General features: G+C 36.6%; 1 protein-coding gene across 1 annotated transcript in view; it reads left to right on the forward strand.

The window, feature by feature from the left end:
* Positions 1–24051, forward strand: part of LOC124161146 (protein unc-80 homolog) — a 134860-nt gene that overhangs the window by 22989 nt on the left and 87820 nt on the right. Inside the window, exons 7-14 of the mRNA XM_046537385.1 lie at positions 5291–5456; positions 9197–9425; positions 13326–13465; positions 14653–14736; positions 14826–14888; positions 16755–16825; positions 18348–18548; positions 20870–21042. Coding sequence (XP_046393341.1) covers positions 5291–5456; positions 9197–9425; positions 13326–13465; positions 14653–14736; positions 14826–14888; positions 16755–16825; positions 18348–18548; positions 20870–21042 — 1127 coding nt within the window. The remainder of the gene's footprint in view (positions 1–5290; positions 5457–9196; positions 9426–13325; positions 13466–14652; positions 14737–14825; positions 14889–16754; positions 16826–18347; positions 18549–20869; positions 21043–24051) is intronic.

Here is a 24051-nt window from a genome sequence, read left to right on the forward strand (position 1 = left end):
AAAATTAATGCAGTTCTAGCCTGCGCAATTACGTGCCCCATGTAAAGCAGCCTTTAGTGATTGTAGACCATCATTACTCAGTCAGTTTTTGCCAAAGTGTTTGAAAACCTGATTACTGATTAAGGGCAAGGATTTAGGTGCAGTATTTCAACTACTAGGTACAAACCTTTTTGCCTTTTCAGCTCTTTGTAGCTACAGATCTTACTGATCATTTTCAGGTAGAGTGTATTGTGATTTTTCCAAATGCATTCAATAAAGTTTATCATTTTTCTATCAGCAGCAAAACTGACAGCCAATGGAATATCTGGTCCCATGCTATAAGTCAAAGAGAGGACTAGCAAATAAAATCCAGAATGCAGAACCATCACAATTTTATGCAACATCTGCTTTTCCACAGGGCTCCCACCTGGGACCACTTCCTTTATTACTGTTTGTGAATGATAATTATCATGGATTTTCCATAGAGTCCATTAATGGAGAATGGTCTTAAAATCTGAGAAAGCACTCCATCTCCGCAGTTGACTTTAAAATCTTGTATTCCATTGATTCACATAGTGCAGTGTCAGCGGTAATACTACATGATGTCATTGACCTTCAGCAACGGTTAGCTTATCTGCTTTGTAGTACAAGATTAATTTATTGCAGATAAGCATCATTAAATGTAGTGTACTTACCTTTTGTAAATGGAAACCCTTTTTTTTAAATATACTAATTACATGAAAACATATTACATAGGGTCCACTAAAAACAGGACCAATATGTACTGTTGGACTACAAACTAACATTAGAGACAGATATTGATTCAACCGTAAGCAAATAAATATTCGAGTCCCTTGGTTTCACATGAAAGCATTGTAAGGATTACGACAAAATTTCTCAGTTACCCTTTTCTGAATGTCAACATAGACAGATATGCAACTGAATACTTTACATTGGTATGAGGTCCTTGATATCTCAAATGTGTAGCCAATTTGAAAAGGTACTGAAGAATTTTTAAAACAGTTGCATTAGTATATATGATTAACAGAAAGAAAGAATTATTTACTGGTTCAGATTTATTATCATAAATATACAGGTTAACAATTTTTATTCAAGATCTAAAAGCTTATTTTACATATATTAGTTGTATTTATTGTTATTTTTTGTCAAAGTTTTGGAGAGCAAGAGATTAAAACATTAACTTTGCTTCAAAAGTGTTCCACTGATGATATAACAAGAAATGTATACCTATGTATTATTAACAATTGAAAATTATCTTACAATGATGAAAATAAAGATAAATGCCTCATGAGCAAAATGTTCATCAGGGATGTTACCCCAAGTTTACATGAAATATTTAAACTGATATATTCCTCAAACATGTTTACACATAGTCAAATAATATAAAAACCATACCACTTTATGATTTTGAGACATGTTTTGATCTAGTCACGACATAATGTAAAAAGTAAATAAATACCGACATGAAGATGTTCACCAAAAATGTTAACCCAAACGTTCTGAAACCAAAATACCTCCCAGTGCTTAGGTTTGCATCAAACAAGCGTTATAATTGTGATAAAACAAGAAATGCTTACCTGCTTATCATTCAAAATTCAATTTTTTCCCTACAATGTTGAAAATCTAGATGAATGCCTTGTAAGGTTGGTTCAACAGAAATGCTACCCCAAGTTCACATAAAATATTTACACTGACAAGTACATGTTTACACATAGTTAGGTAATATAAAAAACAAACCACTTTATCATTACGAGACACATTCTATTAACGAAATAATGTAAAGGGTCAAAAATACCGGCATGAAGATGTTCATCAATAATGTTAACCTAACCTTTCTGAAACCAAAATAACTCCCATTGCTTTAATTTGCATCAAAAAAGCGTTCTAGTTGTATAATAACACGATATGTTTACCTATTTGTTATTCACTATTGAATTTTTACTCCACAACGATGAAAATAAGGATAAATGCCGCATAAGAAAATTGTTCATCAGAAATGTTACCCCAAGTTCACATCGAATATTTACACTGATGCATTCCTCAAACATGATTTCCCATAGTAAGATGACATCAAAACTAAGCCACTTTATCATTACGAGACACATTCTAGTCATTAAATGATGTAAAAGGCCAATAAATACCGACATGAGGATATACACCAAAAATGTTAACCCAAACTTTCTGAAACCAAAATAACTCCCATTACTTTAATTTGCATTAAATATGCGTTCTAGTTGTAAAATAACACGATATGTTCACCTATTTATCATTCACTATCGAATTTTTACTCCACAACGATGAAAATAGAGATAAATGCAGCACAAGAAAATTGTTCATCAGAAATGTTACCCCAAGTTCACATAGAATATTTACACTGATACATTACTCAAACATGATTGCCAATAGTAAGATGACATCAAAACCAAGCCACTTTATCATTACGAGACACATTCTAGTCATTAAATGATGTAAAATGCCAATAAATACCGACATGAGGATGTACACCAAAAATGTTAACCCAAAATTTCTGAAACCAAAATAACTCCCATTGGTTTAATTTGCATTAAATATGCGTTCTAGTTTCATAATAACACGATATGTTCACCTATTTATTATTCACTATCGAATTTTTACTCCACAACGATGAAAATAGAGATAAATGCCGCACAAGAAAATTGTTCATCAGAAATGTTACCCCAAGTTCACATCGAATATTTACACTGATGCATTCCTCAAACATGATTTCCCATAGTAAGATGACATCAAAACTAAGCCACTTTATCATTACGAGACACATTCTAGTCATTAAATGATGTAAAAGGCCAATAAATACCGACATGAGGATATACACCAAAAATGTTAACCCAAACTTTCTGAAACCAAAATAACTCCCATTGCTTTAATTTGCATTAAATATGCGTTCTAGTTGTAAAATAACACGATATGTTCACCTATTTATCATTCACTATCGAATTTTTACTCCACAACGATGAAAATAGAGATAAATGCCGCACAAGAAAATTGTTCATCAGAAATGTTACCCCAAGTTCACATAGAATATTTACACTGATACATTACTCAAACATGATTGCCAATAGTAAGATGACATCAAAACCAAGCCACTTTATCATTACGAGACACATTCTAGTCATTAAATGATGTAAAATGCCAATAAATACCGACATGAGGATGTACACCAAAAATGTTAACCCAAAATTTCTGAAACCAAAATAACTCCCATTGGTTTAATTTGCATTAAATATGCGTTCTAGTTTTATAATAACACGATATGTTCACCTATTTATTATTCACTATCGAATTTTTACTCCACAACGATGAAAATAGAGATAAATGCCGCACAAGAAAATTGTTCATCAGAAATGTTACCCCAAGTTCACATAAAATATTTACACCGATACATTCCTCAAACATGATTGCCCATTGTAAGATGACATCAAAACCAAGCCACTTTATCATTACGAGACACATTCTAGTCATTAAATGATGTAAAATGCCAATAAATGCCGACATGAAGTTGTACACCAAAAATGTTAACCTAAACTTTCTGAAACTAAAATAACTCCCATTGCTTTAATTTGCATCTAAAAAGCGTTCTAGTTGTACGATAACACGATATGTTTACCTATTTATTATTCACAGTTGAATTTTTACTCCAGAACGATGAAAATAAGGATAAATGCCGCATGAGAAAATTGTTCATCAGAAATGTTACCCCAAGTTCACATCGAATATTTACACTGATATATTCCTCAAACATGATTGCCCATAGATAGATGACATCAAAACAAAACCACTTAATGATTTAGAGACACATTCTATTCACGAAATAATGTAAAAGGTGAATGATACCGGCATGATGATGTTCATCAAAAATGTTAACCGTAACGTTCTGAAACTAAAGTCACTCTCGGGGCCTAATTGTGCATCAAACAATAATATAATAACGGTTTCCAATTGATGTGTACTTTTCTCTGCAGCTATAGCTGTATAATTTGCCTTCTTTATAGTTTTCATTTACAGGAGCACGTATTTCGAATCCGATTTCAGGTTCGGATTAGTACCACTGTGGCGCGGTGGCGCTTTGTTCTCCAAAAAAAGAGATATATCCGCTTGTTGTTACTCATTTGTTTTTTTGATTCCAAATATCAGCATAGGGGCGCTGTCTCCGATGTACGTGAAAAATGTATACCATACCTCCGATCTCTAAAATTCGTGATTTGTTGCATCGCCTGAAAGTATATCGAAGCAAGTGATTAATCGATTGTATCGCCCTGATCGAACTGCCATTCGCGCGAAATCACTCGAAATTCTTACGTGTGTCTTTTGTTGATACTGATGATGATAACTTGACAAAGACGCTTTTTGGTTTATTTATATAATTTTTCGGTGAAAGCATTTTAAATAACCTATTATTATCAGTAAATGGATTTACGCGGGTCACACGGTCTTAGACTGCCGTGACTTGGAGTCTCATTTTTGTAGGGACGACTTCTTCAGGTGAGCATGAATATAATATTTTATTTAGGGTTAAGTCGTCATATGAACTAAAAGTATGATCTTAAGTTCTTTGGGAAATAAGAAATTGACTTATGATTATTAAAAGCTTTGTTGGAAAGTGTCGTTACAACGTAAAGTCTAACTTTTTGGTATACAAAGTTACCGTGAAATAGATAAAGGCTTCATATTTTAACTGCTAAGCTCAAGATTAATGCACTGAATAATTGACTTCGCTTGAGTGATTTTTTAAATTTTTTTGTAGCATTTTCTGATTATGAGAGATATTTACTGGTTTCATTTGGTTTAGCTTCAGGAATTGTCATAGTCAGGCATGAGCCTCTACACCGGTAACAGTAGCCTATGATTTGAGCGTACTACAGACTCTGGCAGGGTTTTTGTCAAAAGGTTCGCATAATTTACGCTATGGGTATTCCTACGTTTGGGAATGTTCTTGAAAATGAATGAAATGAAGTAAAGTACAGGTTGCAAACTAGGAAGTAATATAACGGTGTATGCATCCTCTCCTTCACCTATCAAGGGGATCTTCTTGTTCTCAATGCCATGATGCCAACTCAAAGTTACAGAATTTTAGGTTTGGTTGTAATTGCTCTGCAATAAATTTAAGTAAAAAAGTTATGATTATTTAATTGAATCAATTAATAAACAATTTTATAAGCATGCTTATTAAATTGCAATTTTCTATTTCATGCCATGATCTTAATTTTAAAATTTGAAGCCAAATTTTGTAAAATTATATATTTGCTACTTGTAGGCGTGACACAAACCTAGTCAATCTTGGTGCTGCAGAAACAAAGTTACTGTATACTTTGCACTGGATTATTTTGGATGCTGCTGAAGAATGTGCTGATGCTGATTATGAAAAAGGAATAATTCACTCTTCCCCCTTCTATTATCTGTTCTCAATACCTTCAATTTCAGTAAGTATTGTATAGTATTTATATTCTCTATAGCGAGGCTGCAAATATTGACTTTGATGTTAAGGATGGGTACAATTCAAACAGGGGCGCCGACTTATAAAAAATATTGGGGGGCCCATATCGGAGGTCTTGCCCCAGGAAGAGATTAAATTGAAAGTGTGTCGCAGCACCGAAACACTACCATGATTCACACCACTTGATTCAGTTAACCTGCTTAACCTTATAATTATTTGTTTCAACACTCATCGTTGAATTTATTTTAAAAGGTAACTATCATCAAGCGTGGGAAATAAAAATCACCAATGTATTTTTGTGATTTCACAAAGCATAATATAACTTAATTATTTTCTTGAATTATTGAGGGGGCTCGGGCCCCCTCAGGCCCCATGGAGTTGGCGCCACTGAATTCAAACCAGAATTTCTTACTGTATATCCGTTTGTTGTATAATAATGGATTCCATTGATAACTTGATATACTTTTGTTCTCTCCAAGGTTTTTAAATTAGCTGCATCAAAGTTGTTTTTCGAGATGATGACTTTTGGGCTATGCTGGCCAGAACTTCAGATCAGGTCTGAGTGATGACAGATGGAAATGGCCCTCTATATGTACCATCCTCAGAGTGGCCTACCAGTGGCATGACCAATCAGTGTCAAGGACCCCAATTTGGGCGTGCTTTTGCGTATGAGTCTTTTCCAAGTGGTATTTATACCATTTTTCCGAACTGACGGCAGCTGGGTGGAAAATAGAAACTAGCCAATGAGAAGCGCAGCCCCTTTCACCTCTCCGTTCCCCTCCATCCGGCCGACTGGCTTTGCCATCCTTGGGCATAACGGTACTTTCGGGGGCGGCGGAAGATTCTCGGACGAATGCTGAGCGATTCGATTTGGCAACACTGCTAGATGGAGAGCGATGTGCACTGCACGGAGTTGGGAGCTGCAGGCTCTTCCACACTTTCTCATGTCGCTCTTCTGTGATTGGCTAGAGGAGTGGGTGGGTTTTGAGCACACTCAAGGTCAGCCGCCGTCAGTTCAGAAAAATGGTATAGTCTATGCCCATCATCTCTATTGAAATTGTGTGCTACTTTTTTCAATTTTGTCCCAGACGATATAAGGGAAATATTGCAAGCATTAATCATAATCTGATGCCCAGGATTAACAAACACATGTTCTGCCACTAGTGATTGTTTGCAATGTATGTTTTTAGAGCCCTGTGGTGCGATGTAGAAGATTGGACACCTTCATGCAAAGAATGAACCCCTAATTTGCAATATGAAGGAGTGTACTAAATTCCCTGCTTTTACAGCCTGAAATATGTTGGGCAATATACATGTAATCCCGGGCATAAGATTGTGGCATTTTTTTAGAGTATCCTTCCCCCACCCCCAAATAAATTATGTGCAGAACTTCTCCTGCTAAGGACTTTTTGTGCTAAGGCCTTTGATTTTCAGGCTCGGAGACTCTGAGTCTCAGAACTCTGTCTCCAAACTCCGCTATCCAAACTCTGATATATGTCAGAACCTGCCTACCAGGAGATCAAGACTTAAATAGCAAGTATGGCAGATGAATACCTGGATTTGGGAATTCAGTGGAAATTTGGTGCTTGGCTAAGGCATGATCTGCAGTTTGGAGCGACAAACCTTAAAGAGAGCTCAAGAGAGAAAGCCTCACCTATAAAAACTCTCTCTCCCTCCAAGACCTCATCTGACCATGTCTTTCCCCTCCTTGACTGCCAATGGCCTGCATGAATGTCCATCACCCCCACTTGGCTGGGGTCTCCATCGAGAAGATTGAGGAGAAGAAGCTTGGCTATACGCTGTCCCCCCCCCCATTCCCTGCTTGGTCGACAAGCACTGTTCCGGAGTTTTCTGTCTACTCGGCCACACTTGGGAAAATTGGATTATTGGTGCTGGCCTGCATTTTTGAGGGTGGCTTTTCCTCAGCTTCGAAGTAACCTCCCCTCCGTCGGTGATCATTCCCCTCCGACTGTGCACTCTTGTCTTTTCTGGTCTCCCTCTCTCAAATATCGGCCTTTGGGGTAGTTACATCGCTCGACCTCTGATAGCAATTCTCAACTTAGTTTTGGTGCTGACACACCTTTTTTTTCTTAGATTTTTGTATTGGTTAAGGTTTGTTTTGAGATTATTAATGGTTATTATTGAAATATGTATTTCTTATATTGAATATTTATACATACCTTCAAATGAACATGGCATGTAATTTTGATGCTATTGTTTCTCTCGCTGGCTATTATTCTTGTTTTTGTGGAGTTTTCCCCTCACCTTATCAGTTACAGATGGAAGGAGTTCCCTGTGTCTGGGCTTACGTTATGAATTTCCAAGATTTGACAACATAACGCCACAAAATTATGATTGATAAAGCAAAATTCCCTGCCAAGGAAAAGCATTATTTCCCTTGCCTCATCTGGGAGGATATTGTAATTGAAAAAAGATGCAGACAGTTTCAGTAGAGATGATGGGCATAGACTAAATAGCACTTGTAAAGGACTCATATGCAAGAGCAAACCAAAATCGAGGTCCTTGACACTGACTGGTCGGACCACTGTTTGGCCACCCTGAGCATTGTATGCGTACATATATGGAGGGTCACCATTTCCATCTGTTGGCCCTTAGACCTGATCTGAAAATGTGGCCAGCATTGGCCACAATATGGAAAATCGTAGAAATTTCCTACCTCGCAGGAAATTTTTTCCTTTCGGTAGAAACATTGAATCATGGCTTCACTATTAGTGGGCCCTGGTTGCTTCCATAGCGATGTGGGTTTTCCCGTCCCACTCTTCCATCCTTATTCCTACCCCGGAGGCGTCGTCGGGCTCCTATCGCAGCAGCGCTTCCGTCCTTTTTCCTTCCCTTCCACTCCCCTCCCTGGGTGTGCGGGCGTATCAGTTAAATTACTGGGTCCCGGCTCCGGTGTGTTGTAACCCTCAGAGGAACCCCCCCTTGGGTCCTGATCACTGGCCACAATACGTCATCTTGAAAACAACTTTGATGCAGCTAACCCAAACACTATGGAGGGAACTGAGATCCAGCACGGCGAAAGCCTCAAGCATAAATTTGATGTAGCTTGTGTTTTTGGCCGTTTTCATAATATCCTAATGAGAGTCATGAAAAGTGTTCAAAAATAAAGCAATGAATATAATGCTCTTATTCCAGTAATAAAAATACTGGGGGATATGGGAACGTTGTTCAAATTTCCTTCCTACCTCTACCATAGAAAATTCCAAAATTCCATTTCCAAACTGCGGTGAAAGTGGCCACTGGTTCCATTCATTGCAATACTTTTGAATTAGACTGTACTTATTTGTAATTGTACTGATGAAATGAAGTACTTTTGAAATGAGAAGCATTCTGAGTTGATGTTTATAATATATATTACTTTCTTTATTTCTCTTATAATATGAGGTATAGTATAGCTTTACTGCTTGCAAATAAGTTATTTTAGGAATGAAAAGTTACATAGTTCCTCAATATTTTTCTATTCACCTTTTCATGGTGAAATTAATATATGTATTTTTCCATGGTATCTAGGTCTTTACTTGATCTCTGAAATGGCTATGGCTCTAAGCCATCGATATCAAAAAGCCCTTTCACGGCTTAAGTGTTTCATTTATTTAACTGTTAGCTATGTATGCTCACTACTCTCTTGTGTAACGTCATATCCAAATTTTGTGTTGGTAATAATTTTTATCATTTCATAAATATTTGTTTTTTTTCTTATTACAGCTCTTTATTTACCTTTTTGCTCCTATCTGCCATCATTTAAAGGAGTCAGACTTTCAAACATTCCGTTTAGAAAATGGCCTCAAAATCTGGCAAGCATTATGGGACTACCATCACCCTGACACCCCTTGTTTCACAGCTCACTGTAAGCCAAAGCCCAGAGCACTTTGGGATAGAATGTCAAGCAGTCCTCAACCCCAATTTGGAGATGTTTTTCTTGGCGGAGTTGCTCGTAAGTGAAAAATTGTGGTCGCTTATTGTAATGCATGTTATATTTAGGATGTATTTTAAGGTGTACAAGCCTTTTTAAATGCTCATTTTCTTTCCAATACATTCCAAATTTATTGCTATATTAATTAAGGTATACATCAAGAAACCACTCCAAATCAATTGCTATGCAGTACATGCATTGAGTGGTTTAAGATTTGAGTGAAAACTTAATTATCTGCCAGTATATTAATAATAATCTGTATTTGCTCTGGGACAATTCTGTCCAATGGTGCAAGAAGAGCAGTCATATAAGATTAAATTGGTTTTCCACAGTCTTTCACGGGATAAAGCAACGAGAAAAATTTGTTTCAAAGATTCGTATGAAGAACATTAAAATAAAAATACAAATTGTTAAAGTTCATGGAAACACTGTCTTTAAAAAGAATTAAAAAGAAGATTTTATAAAAAAATCAGTCGAAATAAATTCAGATATTTTTTCGCTGAATTATTCGACACTTCTTACAGATTTTATTCTGATTGTCAATGAGTTCAATTTTTTGCATGAAAAAATTACAAATAAATTTCCATTTACATAAGCCCTAAAAGGTGATACATAAAGAGGTTGAACAGTGTTTTGGGTAATGCAGTTTTCAGAGTTTATATCAAATTTTTATTGACTGTACAGTAGGGCGGATCGCAAAAATCGATTTTTTTCAAATCCATCTGGCCCAATGAAAAAAAGTTGTGGGACCGATCAAAAATGAGGCCTGAAAAATTTGAGACCTGTACGTGAACCCCTGACCCTCGCTCAAATGCAATTTAGGGGGGGAAGGTCAAAATTCGAAAAATACAATATTTTATGGTCATTCCCTATAGATTTTGCCGAGTTACTGCCCTTTAGGGCAAAAATTTCGTGCATTTTGACGTATCTGCCACCGTTTAGCCACAAAATGCCTAATTTGAGTCCGCGTCCGCGAAGAAAATATTCCAACGCCCACGCAGCGTCGCGGATACCAGTGCCGCAGGCCGATCCCTTCCCCTCCACGCTCGCTTCTCCCCCTCCCACGCCTCTAATACAGCAAAATTCATCCCGCGCATGCTGCTAGGAGGTCGTTTATCTTTGATAATATAAATCAGAAGATGGTAGAAGGTAAAAAGCGATGCGTAGTGAGACGACTTGTCCTTTATTTTGCGCCTCGTCGGCGTTAAACAAATCGATGTTACCAACTTTTAGAGAAGTTATGAAATAATTTTAGACCTGCGCACGCAGGAAAGGAGACTACGGTCTATGAAGACGCCTCTCGAGTGGCTATGAAGGTTTGGGAACTTAGGTTATGCATTTCTATTCCGGTATTGTCCGACAGCTGTGACTAAATTGATGAATAAGGGTGAAGGCCGCCGGCGTACCCTCCCCGCTCTCCTCTCGAACGCCACAGATGCAACAAAATTCACACCAAGTGCGTCTTTCTTCGTTAGTCTTACTAATATTTGATGTATCAGCATCGTCCAGTGAGGAACAATCACGAAGGAATTACTCAATTACCTGCTTCCCAGTCTGTATTTCTTATGTTAGTGTCATTCCTCGTCTTTTGCAGCTGTCAACAAAGTTTTGGTAAATTCTTTCGCGAATCTCTCGTCCGTATGTATAATAAAAGGAATATTGAAATTTAAATTTGAACTTTCATCAATAGATTTTTAAATTCCACAGCGCTAAGCTCAGATATAGCCGAAGGAACCGGAATCTCTCTCCAATATATCATCAGCCTGTATGTCGATATTAAAATCCAGCAATGAAAAAAATCTCGGATTGGTCGCCAAACGCATCCTTGCAGAAACGCAAATTGGGTCCCTAGATTACCCTCCCAACGTTCATGTCGCAAATCAAAGTCAACATAGTGCAATTAGCAAAAAGACCACTGCAAGGGATGAAATATGATTTGATGCTTTCCCGGCGAATGATGTGGGTAAACTCTTTTCGGGGTTCAACAAAATTTATCCCTTAGGATGAGCCCCCAGTCGGAGCTTGAAATGTTGGCCATTATGGAAAAATTAACCCGGTGGGAATCCCGAGAAGAGTTTACCCACACTGCAAGGGATGTTGGAATTATGCTTATAGCAAAGGGATGATACCTCCTTTTTGGGCGGTATTCGCTTGGTACCATCATAATCAAATCCTTTTTAATTCTGTGTATCTAATTTTCACTCGGAAAGGAATCGATAATCGCAGATTTTATAACTTTTGCTAATCCTCCGACGGGGGAGGCAAACCTCCAAAAGTGGGACCCTGTTTCTTCAACTAACACCACACATTCCCCTCTAAGCTTGTATTGATAAGTCATCTTGCCTTTTTTCATCAAACAAGAGTATAGTCTTTCATTCAAATTAAATGGAACCCTTTGATGACGCCCCTCTTTTCTTATTTACAGGAGTTAGCATCTTTTTCTGTATACGTAAATAATTCTGGTACACTAGCTTTGATGTATCTTACGAAGTTATGACTTTTGCGTTAGCTAAAGTTGCGGAAACGAGCATTGCTGTTGCTTGGTTCTTGCATATACCTCCATCACAGTTGGCAGACGCATTTCCCCGAAGAAGTTCCAATTTGAGGTTATAGTCCTTAATGTTTATTTCATGAGGAAAGTAGAGATACAAATCGGCTAATTTCTCGCCAGTTTAATTTTATTCGGATGAATTGATGAAGAAAATTTTTTATACTATTTACCCGTACAAGAATTGACGATATCGACTCAACACTCTCCTTTGATTCCCTTTTTTCCTCAGTTGCCGAGTTTCTTTAGGGTTCAATCCAGCAGCCATTATCTTTCTTTTCGTCAGATTGTCTCTCAAAATACTTCTCATTGGGGGAACTTTATGCTCCTCCATGCACTTACACGCAAAAATATCGCATAATTTAAAATGTTCCTTTATAATTGTTTGAGTCTTATACTTCAATAAAACCCACTTTTGGCCTATTACGATTTTCCGTAATTTTTAGTACTTCCTGTGGTACCGCTAAATCCATTTAGTCACATTCATAATGGAAGAGAAGCGCGTCACCATAGTTCGCACACCTTCATAGCCACTCGAGAGGCGTCTTCATAGACCGTAGTCTCCTTTCCTGCGTGCGCAGGTCTAAAATTATTTCATAACTTCTCTAAAAGTTGGTAACATCGATTTGTTTAACGCCGACGAGGCGCAAAATAAAGGACAAGTCGTCTCACTACGCATCGCTTTTTACCTTCTACCATCTTCTGATTTATATTATCAAAGATAAACGACCTCCTAGCAGCATGCGCGGGATGAATTTTGCTGTATTAGAGGCGTGGGAGGGGGAGAAGCGAGCGTGGAGGGGAAGGGATCGGCCTGCGGCACTGGTATCCGCGACGCTGCGTGGGCGTTGGAATATTTTCTTCGCGGACGCGGACTCAAATTAGGCATTTTGTGGCTAAACGGTGGCAGATACGTCAAAATGCACGAAATTTTTGCCCTAAAGGGCAGTAACTCGGCAAAATCTATAGGGAATGACCATAAAATATTGTATTTTTCGAATTTTGACCTTCCCCCCCTAAATTGCATTTGAGCGAGGGTCAGGGGTTCACGTACAGGTCTCAAATTTTTCAGGCCTTATTTTTGATCGGTCCCACAACTTTTTTTCATTGGGCCAGATGGATTTGAAAAAAATCGATTTTTGCGATCCGCCCTACTGTACAGGTATCAGGGTAATTGAGTTTTTATCATTTTATTCATAAAAGTTGCTTTGGCTAATTCTAGTCATCACTTTGCATCACTTCAATTGCAATACAGAATGGCATGCTTAATCTTGTTGACCATATTTATCGATAGAGAAACCTAATTTATGAATTAATTTTATCATTTATGCAGGTTCTCATTCTATAAAAAAATGATTCTCTTTAAATGACAGGTAAAGCTGGCAGTGATGAGGGTGGCTTTGGGCTGGGGGAAAGTCCTCCTTGCCAGTCTGGTGGGAATGGAACTGGCAACATAATAGATGCTATCTTCATATCCAGGCCTGATGGAGCCAAACAGCCCCTGGATGATGAGGTGATATGCCTTTTAGAGTTTCAAGGAATTGATTTGACTTATATGAATTAGAGATGGATGGATCGGATACCTTGGATCCAAATATCCACAGGTATTGCCCTTCACTGGATGCTTCTGATTCAAATTCGAAGACCTTGAATCTGGACCCAAAATTTTAAATTAACGCTTCAGTGAATGCAGCATCCTATTAGAGAGAGTGGAAAGAGTTCCGATCCCCTCTTTGTATGCACCGTCGAACTACGATGCTTGTCCTACTCATGAACCATTTTGCTTAAAATCTCTCGGAGAGGTTATGCAACAGAATTTCATCCATGGAAAATTTTTAGGTAAAATATGATGGGCACATAGTGTGACTCTTCCCAAGAGATTGAACAGTCATTGGGGGAATCGCAGCATTGTAGGATAATAACCTCACCAAAAGTAACTATGTCACAGATTTCAGAAAACTACCCTTGGCCCTCCATAAGGCCGTGCCTCAGATGTTTTATTTTCGTTTCCAAGACTGCGCAGACCATAAACCATTGTCTTCGAAGGAAAATATCAAGTTACACAAGAACAATCGAAGTGTGCATGAGGAGAATTTTAATACTGTCAGTTAAATTAAAAGCTTATAAAAATGACTTTTAATCGGTTAACATATGTATGAAAATCTAAATAGCATTCCTTTGATCGCATGTACCCAGAAGAAACTTGAATAATTACTTTTTTTTACAGCAGACAATTAAAAATGCATTGGGATCTGAAAATATCCAAAGATCCGGCACCTGAAATCAAGTACATATCCGATCTGGATCAGAAAAAAAATCCTGGATCCGCCCATCCCTAATATAAATATGTATAAGCCCGGATAATCGGGAGTATGCTGTACTGCATTTGTTTTATGTGAAAACTTTCATTGACTTAAGTGTATATTAATAAGCCTAGTTAAAAATTTATTGTATGATAAATGTTGGTTATGGGAAGCTTAAGTATGAGTCTTTGATGCCAAAAAATCTTTTCCCATGTAGAATGAAACAACATTTCATTTTTGGGATGTCTAACCCTCATACGAATCCAGCAGTAACACATTTTTTGTGTGCATTGATATTTTAATTACCATGATAAGATAGGGTTTGATATGGCCCGTTTTTTGTTACATTTTGTTTTTGGCCTAGTTACTATTTTCTCGGTTTACTTTTTTAATGTAGAGTAACTGGTTGTCATCACCCAAAGAAACGGCCTTCCCAGAAACCATACCTGAGGAAAGCTCAAGTACTGAGGAAGAGCATGTGGTAAGTTAAAGAAATTCAATGAACATGTGGAGCTAATCTTGAGGATTTATGAAATTTTAGCTAACTGAAGCATTTTTCATTACTTTTAGGTGATTTTCCGCTTGCCGTCTCTTCCAGAATCAGATGGATTGAAAGAGTCATCAATATTTACAGTATGTATAGCATTATTGCATTGTTAATTTATTATCTTACAGGCATTTCTAACATGTATGAGTCTGATGTGACTGCCCGCCTGACATTTGGTCTCTAGTAGAGGTGGGTTTAACTGTTCATTTTGATGAACCGTTCACTTTGAACCTGTTCTGTAAAAAGAGCAGTTCAAAATATCTTTTCATAGTGAACAGGATCATTCAGGTAGAAAGTACTGTTTATCGGATGTCAGAGTAAATGAAAGTTTAGTGTGGTGTCATATAGTTTGTGCAGCTTGTCATCGTAATTTCAAGCAAATTCTGTCGTGCCCCTATACTTGGTTATCCATGTGCAGGACAATGTCTGCTGTCCACTTGTAGAATAAGCCAGATTTAATATTTATCAACCCAGCGTCTGATGCCTGTGGCTCAGTGCTCTGGTCCCTTGGGCCCTCCTGTTGATCCAGCCCTGCATTTGCCCCTACCTCACAGAATCCCACAAACCATCCAAGGAGACGATGGATAGCTTTTTGAGGGAAGAGAGTTTAAAGAATTTGTGCATGAATGTAGATTGAATTTTGTAACTAGCAGATCGGCCAACAAATCTTCAGCTTAACTGTCACGTCATAAGGTTGGTCCCACCTCACCCTCTTTGGCTAGCTTTGTCGTCATAATAATTTAATAGGCTACATCTTAAGCATGGGAACTTACACTGAAGTGGAACCCCCTCCATCTTTTCCCGTGTCAGGTATGGAAGTTGAAAGTGCAAAATTGTCGTAGTTAGATCGGCTCCCTTACTTTGACTTTTGACTTATGGAAAGTTAGAGCAACGTTACCTGTCATTGCATGCTATCCGGCGATGTGTACTTCAATATTTCATTTATGCATAGGAATGTAGTTCCATCAAGACATCGTCAGCTATTGCCATCTAGGAAAATCACAATTATTACCAAGATGGTAAAATAACTATCAACCAATGGTGAGCGAACGAGGACTTGACACTGCCGAGTAATCAACTGTAATAAAATCTGTAAATGCAAAATTACTGTGCTGATAGTAGAAATCCTCTTCTTAGCGACCAATCATAGTGAATCTTCATTATCTCTTCTTCATACTCTCCAAAATTCTGTATGATTCAAACTTTCACATTATATCAGCAAAACTGTGACATACCGTATTCCTCTGAATATAGTCCCCCCCCCCTAATTTTGAGGCTTGAGTTTCGGGAAAAAATTTAAAAATGGGTTTGAATATAGTCCCTCCCTTAACTTTTATCCCGGGCATTTTTGGAAAAAAAGGGGGGACTATATTCAGACATGTACGGTACTTCCACACAATCCCTTAAATTTGTTTAAACGAATGGGTTAACTGAGATGTGGGTTACCCTCAAGGGCTATGTACTATGCAAGCACAATTAAAAATTGCTATTTCCTGCACCATTCCTTTGAATCTCTTGGCAATGATTAAAAGCTCCTACATGCAGACTCCTATGTCAAAAATAATATTTCGCTCCAAATTTTGCGACGCAGCAAATGCATTTTCGCTAATCCGTTTATCTTCGTTAAATACCACGGAGACAAAAGAAAAACTGTAAATACGAAAGATTATGAGACTTCGGTGGGTTTATTCAACACCTTCAGATACAGCAAGCGCTCGGTTTAGTGAGTAATTTCCTAGGGATTATGTGCGTTCATTATACTGGGCTTCTACTGTATTAAATAAAGAATTGATCAGACAAGTGATTGTTATGTATGTGATTTTAAATTAAATCCTTTAAGTTGAGGAAAATATGTACATTGTCATTAATGCTGCTGTTAGATTATATGTGGCAAATAACCACGAAATATTTATACATATCTGGCATAAAAACAACTTTACTGTTATTTTTAGGTGACAGCTATTTCTGGATCAGATACCAAGCAGCAAAGGGTTAAAACTCAACCTACGCCGAAGAAAAAAGAGTAAGTTAAATTTTTTCATTCTGGAAATACATATTTTGTTAATCTATTACTTATTTTACTTTTAATTTAGCTTTCTTTGTGACGTCTTCTTTGGTATCCTATAAAGGGAGGTATTTAGATGACAATGGTTGGAAATAAATCATTTTTTGATTAACTGATTGTCTACCATCTGCGTCAATTTTCAGGCCCGAATGGATCATTTTGTAGCTTTCATCCTTTCTTCCTGCTTGGATTTTGGGTCCTATGCAAGCTTTCTCCTCTTATGTTTAATTTTTCTGGTTAAAAATCTTATTCTGTGTAAGAAATACTAAGAAAATCCCATGTGATTATTTAAAATTTCATTTTTCATTTTTTTTTTCATCAAATATTAGATTTTTCCTTCAAACATTACCACAAAATTATTACTCCTGGAGAACGTATTTCACGCTTATAGATTTTTGAATGGTGGTATCTATTTTTCGCGATTAAATGAAAAGTGAAAATTTTCAAGCGTGCGATAACGCGACGGTTAAGTATGAATGCTGGGAAAAGAAATGTGATGTGTGGTTGCTGCTGTGTGAGGCCACCTGGGTGTAAGGCTATGAACACCCCTACAATACAAGCTGCCTGTTGCCGAGCATGGCAGTAGCATGAGTACCCTGCTAGCAGGTAGCGCTTGGCTTAAATAAGGATTATTAATATCCTATCAAACGAAGGAAACTTTCTCTCCTTAGCCAATTTTAATATGTGATTGTTAAGAGATGTTTCCCTGAGCTCTGTGCCTCATGCCTGCATTGGTGATCTCAGGCGATGTAAAACTCATATATCTACTCTTATAGCATCTTGGTACCTGTGGCATCGCGGGGAGTGGCATGGCATGGGCGCCAATCTGGCTGTTTTCAAATGAGGTTAAAATTGACCATTTTCATTTGTCTAAACTGGGTTTTCTAAAACCAAATAATTTGTTTATTATGAGTACACTAATGTTGGGTTACAAATCACAATAAATGCCTTCTGTTTTCTTTTATGAAGGAAACTACCCTATTGGATGATCCACAAGCCCTTGAAAAATCAGATTAGATAATATGGTACATATACATATTATCAAAATTGAACATGGCTTTATTCTTTTAATGACGAGCATTATTCTGTGAGTTTACAGAGTTGAATCTATGTGCAGCATCCATGGCCATAAAAATTAATGAGAAGAGAATGAGGTGTATTAAATTAGCTTCCCTGTTAAGTATGAGGTGGTAGTAACACAGGCACATTCAAATTATTTTTGTCCCATGTATAAGTGATAGTATCTGCAACTATTGTTAGGTGTTATAATGACTATTATTTCCATATTAAATACCTTACCAGGCATTAAGCTTTCATTGTGAAGTTCGTTAGTTTTGCTGAAATCATGTGATGTGAGTGTTTTAATATAGATATGTATGTATAAATGATTCTAATTCACACGAGCCAAAACAGTGGGCTAAGTATGTATATTGATCCACTGTGCACATTGTGAAAATGAAATCAACTCTTTCATGGTCAGAGTGCCCCCTGAGAAAGAGCCCTTGCCTGTGAAGACTGAACCATGTGCTAAATCAGGAGGAATTACAGAAGGACAATCTGGTCGGAGTACTCTTGACTTATGTGCAGCCACATTTCTTGATGTTGCTGTACTTCGTTGCCTTTTTGTCTCTCAGTGGCAAGAGGAAGGCGTTTATTGGGCACTCCAATTCCTTTACCACAGGTGAGTTTGTACTCAGTTTATTTTTGGCTAAGCTTTCAATTTGTAAATTGATTTTATTTTATCATAATTCTTCCTAAATTTATGTGTCTAATTTAATAATTAAGGTCTCCTGCAGGGTTATTCCACTAACCATATGGCTAGGTCATTAGTCAAAATCGACTATAGCTGCGGCCTTGAGACATACCTATGGCTTTGAGCGATTCTCCTCTAAGCAAAAGATCATAAGTCAGGTGGTAGCTAAAGCTTGAAAGCATTAATATTATGACTTGCCTAGGAGGCCATCATAGCATGGGCCATACCAAATAACATTGCATGCCCAAGGAATTATTAAAGATATTTATGGAGTGTTATCGATTAAATAGTTATCGTTTCAAGAAATATATGAATATTGCATGGGGGCACATGCGGATTCAACGGGCATTGGCAAGGTATGTAAAAGAAAGACATCGATTTCATCTGGAAAAATGGAGGATTAAGGATATTGTGTAATCCATTCACTTATGAAGAAAATATTTTCGTTAAATATTTCCATGCATCAAGAGAAGTTCTTACTTACCTTGTAAGTAGAGATAGTGGATTCACTTAGCGTTCAGTTATAGTTAAAAAGTTAGAAATACTTTTTAAATGGATGCTCTGTTGAAGTGAACAGAGGAACTGGCTTTTTTTTGCTTTCTGTGCTACATTTGCTTACAGATTTCTTGCTTATTTGTTTTTATAAGTTATAGGTGACTTGAAATATCGGTACCGATATGTTTTATAGTATACGGTTCTCATTGTAGTACGGTTCATGAGGGAGGTTATCAAAGTAAGTTAGGGCAAGACATTTTTTTGGCAGTAAGGCAATCTTCAGTAAGTCGACGTGAAGGACAAATGCCATCCAAAAATCGAGGATAGAATGATAATTTCATATTGATGAAAAAATTTTATACAGCGACCTAAACTTAAGCCTCTGATAATAAAATTGATAAATGAAACTTAGAGTTTCAATTTCATCCTTAGATTTCATGCGTTGGCTGGATTTTTCAGGCTTTTGGGGGCAATTGATTGCACCCATGAGACAATAGTTACACCATTGGAAGGACAAGGTTAGCACTACAAGGAGTTCTAACTCTATTCATTAAATGTAAAATACATATTATTATTACTGTATGGTACAAATCACAGTTTAGATTATAATTTCTTCTGCTTCTTCTCATCCGTGATTTTTGCTCTTCACTTTTTTCGAAGCTCTCCAGCATCTGCTCCCATACCAGTGTTTAAAGAAAATCCATATTTGTCCAAAATAGGTGTCCAATTCGATTATGACCATGGAATTAATTTTTTCTCCACATTGTAACAAACTGCCTTCTCAAAAAATGACCAGTGTTTAACCCTTAACCGGTGACGTGCAATTCTTGTTACACTACCAGTGATGTGACGTCTGGGAGACCGCAATAAAACAAAAATTCATAAAACGTAGCAAACTCATTTTTGTTGCTTAGTTTACTGTTTCTTTGACTTCTCAGCTATTCAAACTTATATTCAATATTATGCATTCCCAATACAAACCAAATTTTTCAGTAAAAATTGTTATATGAAACAGGATCAGTAAACTGATATAAAAAACACTTGAGTTGTTATTATTATCGTACCTTTTTTAATTAAGTACTTAATTATCCACGTTATGCAACTAACAATTCTTCCTTACAAATTATTAATTATTATTATAATTGAAAAATCACTAGGAAACATTTTTAACAACTTTTTGAATTATTTTCACTTGCGTTATGTTTATTGGTTTTACCAATTTAGTGACGTGAGGTCTCAAAAGACCGCTACTAAAATTCAGTAGCAAATTTTCAGAAATAAATAATAAGAACGTTAAATTTTAAGAGAACTATGCCCTTATTATGAAAAATTATGATGCTCACGAGGATTATGGTTATTTTTAAATAGCAATTTTGAAAGTGTTCATAATTTTCGAAACGCAGCGGTCTCTTGCACGTCACCGGTTAAAGGTTAAAAAAGTTGAGCCGAACTCATATGTAGTACCAATTATAACTTTCATACTCACCTGCAAAAAGGGCGATAGGACTTCTGGCTGGGCCATAAGATATGGCCCCTTCAGAGAGGAATCTGTACAGACCGTAATTTCAGGTCAGGCCGTACGAAACTTACAGCCGGCCATAAGTACAGCCCTGTTTAGCAGAATAGCCCTGCTGAAGTCTCCCGATGGAAATAAGAGTCACGAACTGAAAATGTTCAGTTATAATCTATGTGTAGTTCTTAATTATAGTTGTAGATCATATGAGGTAAACTTAAAATTGTGTAATTGTTTGAAGGTTACGTGAAATCAATGATGAGACCTTCATGCAACAGCAGCCAAAACGTAGAAGCAACTCGTTGCCAATTCCAAAAATTGAAGTTTCAATTTACCAAAGTCCTGAGCTCAAGAAACGGGAGTCGAAAGACTTTATGGAAGTACCAGAAGTCAAAGATGTTTCTTTACTTACAGGTTAGTTGAAATTTTGTAATTGCTGGCTATTATATTATATACAGTCTAATTTAAGTTGGGCATGGTAATACCAAGTACATATGTAATTCTCGTAGGTTCTCAAATCTATGATGAATAGCTTTAGGTATACTATTCTAAAGCATATACATATCCCACTCTTACTTTCTAATGACCAAATCTCTTTATAAAACCATATCCGTTGAGTTGAAAATTTTCCCTCTATTGTATTTATCTGATTTCAACCATGCAGTTTATAGCCAGATAACAAATACCCTTTCTATCTTATGACACCATTTTATTTTCAAGTTAAAGATTGTTACCTGCCTGATTTTATCGGAAATAGGTTGTCATAAAATATGGATTAAGATGCATGTAGGCATTCAACATGCTTGACATTTTCTTCTGAGATGATTTTTATAATTTATATTTGAGTAAATGAATACCATGTATTCTATAGCTATTCTATGCTTAACAGTGTACTTCCTGAATGTAATTTGTAAATAGATAGTGCTAAAAATCCTTTGTAGTTCATAAGTTATGATGGTCAAGCTGTTTTTTTATTCCTTGTTTAACTCACTTTTATGTAATGATCTGCCCATGATATTTTACACCAAAGTAGGCCATCATAATTGTAATACATATTTAAAAAAATTTTATTCCATATACTACCACATCTGAGTACTTTTCTTTGCCATCTATTTTCTGTATAACCTATTCAAAGTTACAGTTGTGTACCTCTTCCATTAAGTTATGACATGATCGTATCAATAATAGTTAAGAAATTTAAATCACTAAACCCCATTTTTCTTTTTATAATGTGGTCTTGTTGGAATTGTATGTAGCTTATGACCATTTTCAGTGTATGGTTTCACCACAGTTATTATTATAATGGGATGTTTATGACTATTAAATAGTTTCATCTTTATTCTCTCCTTAATTGTAATTAGATTCTAATTTACTGCTCCTTATGCTTATTTTCTACAGTTTTGATTGTTTCCCACTTGAGTACCACTGCACTTATATAAGGTTATGACTCTAGTTGCCGTGAATTATTAAAATATAAGCCATCGATTCCTAAAAATCATAACATGTTTCATTCACCATTGCATCAAAAGATTTCATCACATGTTTTAGGAAGAGGTCAACTGTATTGAGTCATATATATATGTCTTAAGGGTATTTTTTTTTGTCAGGGGCTGTTCCAGGGAAAGTGTTTTAGCTATTAAATCCCCTGTGTGCCTGTAATGTGCTGTTTAATTCATATAGGGAGTCTGAAAAAAACCGTCTATTTGCTTCAATTGAAGAAACTATCTCTAGTACTCTGCCCTTATTTTCTGTACTCTGAATCCATTGTAGATAGAATGAGTTTCACTCCCTATCTAGGGTCTATAATCAACTTTCCTTCTTCTATGCTAAGAGTGTGGAGTAGAGTGATGTTAACAAATTTAATGCTGCTATTATTATTTTGGTCTTATACCATTCTATGTAAAAGTATTTATCCCTTGTTTAGTTCATTTCCTTGCATATTACTGATTTCGGATCAAAGTTATTATACATTTTAGGGCTGGAATAAGCTCAGAAATGATGAGCTTACAGGCTCACAACAGTTAAAGTGTAAATGGACACCCATCCAATATTACTTCAGGCCCAGCATTGCTCAACTTGCTGATCATAAGGGAACAGGTGTATCAGTATGGCTATATCCTTACCCAACAGACTCTCTAACATTCGCTACTGACTGCTGGGATAGGACCAAGGGTGATGAAGCCTAAGTGCCAGTAGTGACTCAACATTAAAAAATAACTGATAACTTCAGGCTTGACTCTGTGAAACCTCTCCATATTGTAAATAAAACAATAAAACTTAGTAAGGTTCGCTCGTATATTTAAATAGGCACAACCCACATTTCGTAACGTAGTTCACCTGAAAATGTAACTATGTTACGAATCCCGGGTCGTGCCTATTTAACCCTAGAACGACGGACTGGGTCCGATGGATCCAGTTGGTAGTTTTGGAAGTTTATAATTATGTCAAAAATGCACGAAACTGATTTTGACGCTGTGACTTTTCCTAAATGTATGTCCTCTAAAACATACCAAGAAATAACGAAAATGGGCTCATTACATTTTTTAGTATACTACAAAGTTACATAGTGGACGGACTGGGTCCATTGGACCCAGTCGACTATTTTCATTGCTATGGGTAACTCATTTCAACTTATCAGCAATTTTCTTATTTACTTTGTATTTTTGGGAGATTCTAGGCTTATGTAGTTATAAACAAAGTCGTAGGTGATACTTTTTACCAATTGGTGGGCATTTTTTATAGATTTGCTTGAAACCTTTTATATGCCGTTACAATGGCACATTTAGAGTGATACGATCAGAAACATGTATCCACATCGTTTCGTAATGGGTAGTTTTTGCAACTTTCTCTGGTTCGACTCATACACAGTGTGAATTATCTGCATTCAGTCCCATAATCTGGTAGTTTTATATGTGAGACCGTTCATCTAGTGTCTGCGGTGCTTTCGTGGTGGTAAGTCAGAAGTTACGCTCGCAAGCTTGAGTGGTCTTGCTGCCTACCGACATTTGCTTTTATTCCAGCTATCTAACTGAAGACATTGAAGAATTTGAATTCCATCATTACATTTTGATACTGTACATGGTCAGTAAAAACCTTTACAGATTATATAAAAGAGTATACTCTTTCATTCTAATGTACTACTTCAGTATTTACCTCATTTACCAAATCGTTTACTCCTCAGATGGATTAGTTAGATGAAGTGGTGTATTGATTTTCATCTACTATGATGTACAGCAATTTTATTATTCCTGTCTTTACAGGATACTTAGTAGTACCAAATTTTGTGTTGTGAGGTATTGATGTGACTGAATTCATAGAGTGACTATTGATATACCGTGTAGTTGAGGAGCTAAGAAATCGGGGTCGCCCTTTGGATATTACAGTCAAAATAACTATCAAGATATTTTTGAGATAATAATAAAA

Source organism: Ischnura elegans, chromosome 1, assembly GCF_921293095.1.
Source record: "Ischnura elegans chromosome 1, ioIscEleg1.1, whole genome shotgun sequence".
NCBI lineage: Eukaryota > Metazoa > Arthropoda > Insecta > Odonata > Coenagrionidae > Ischnura > Ischnura elegans.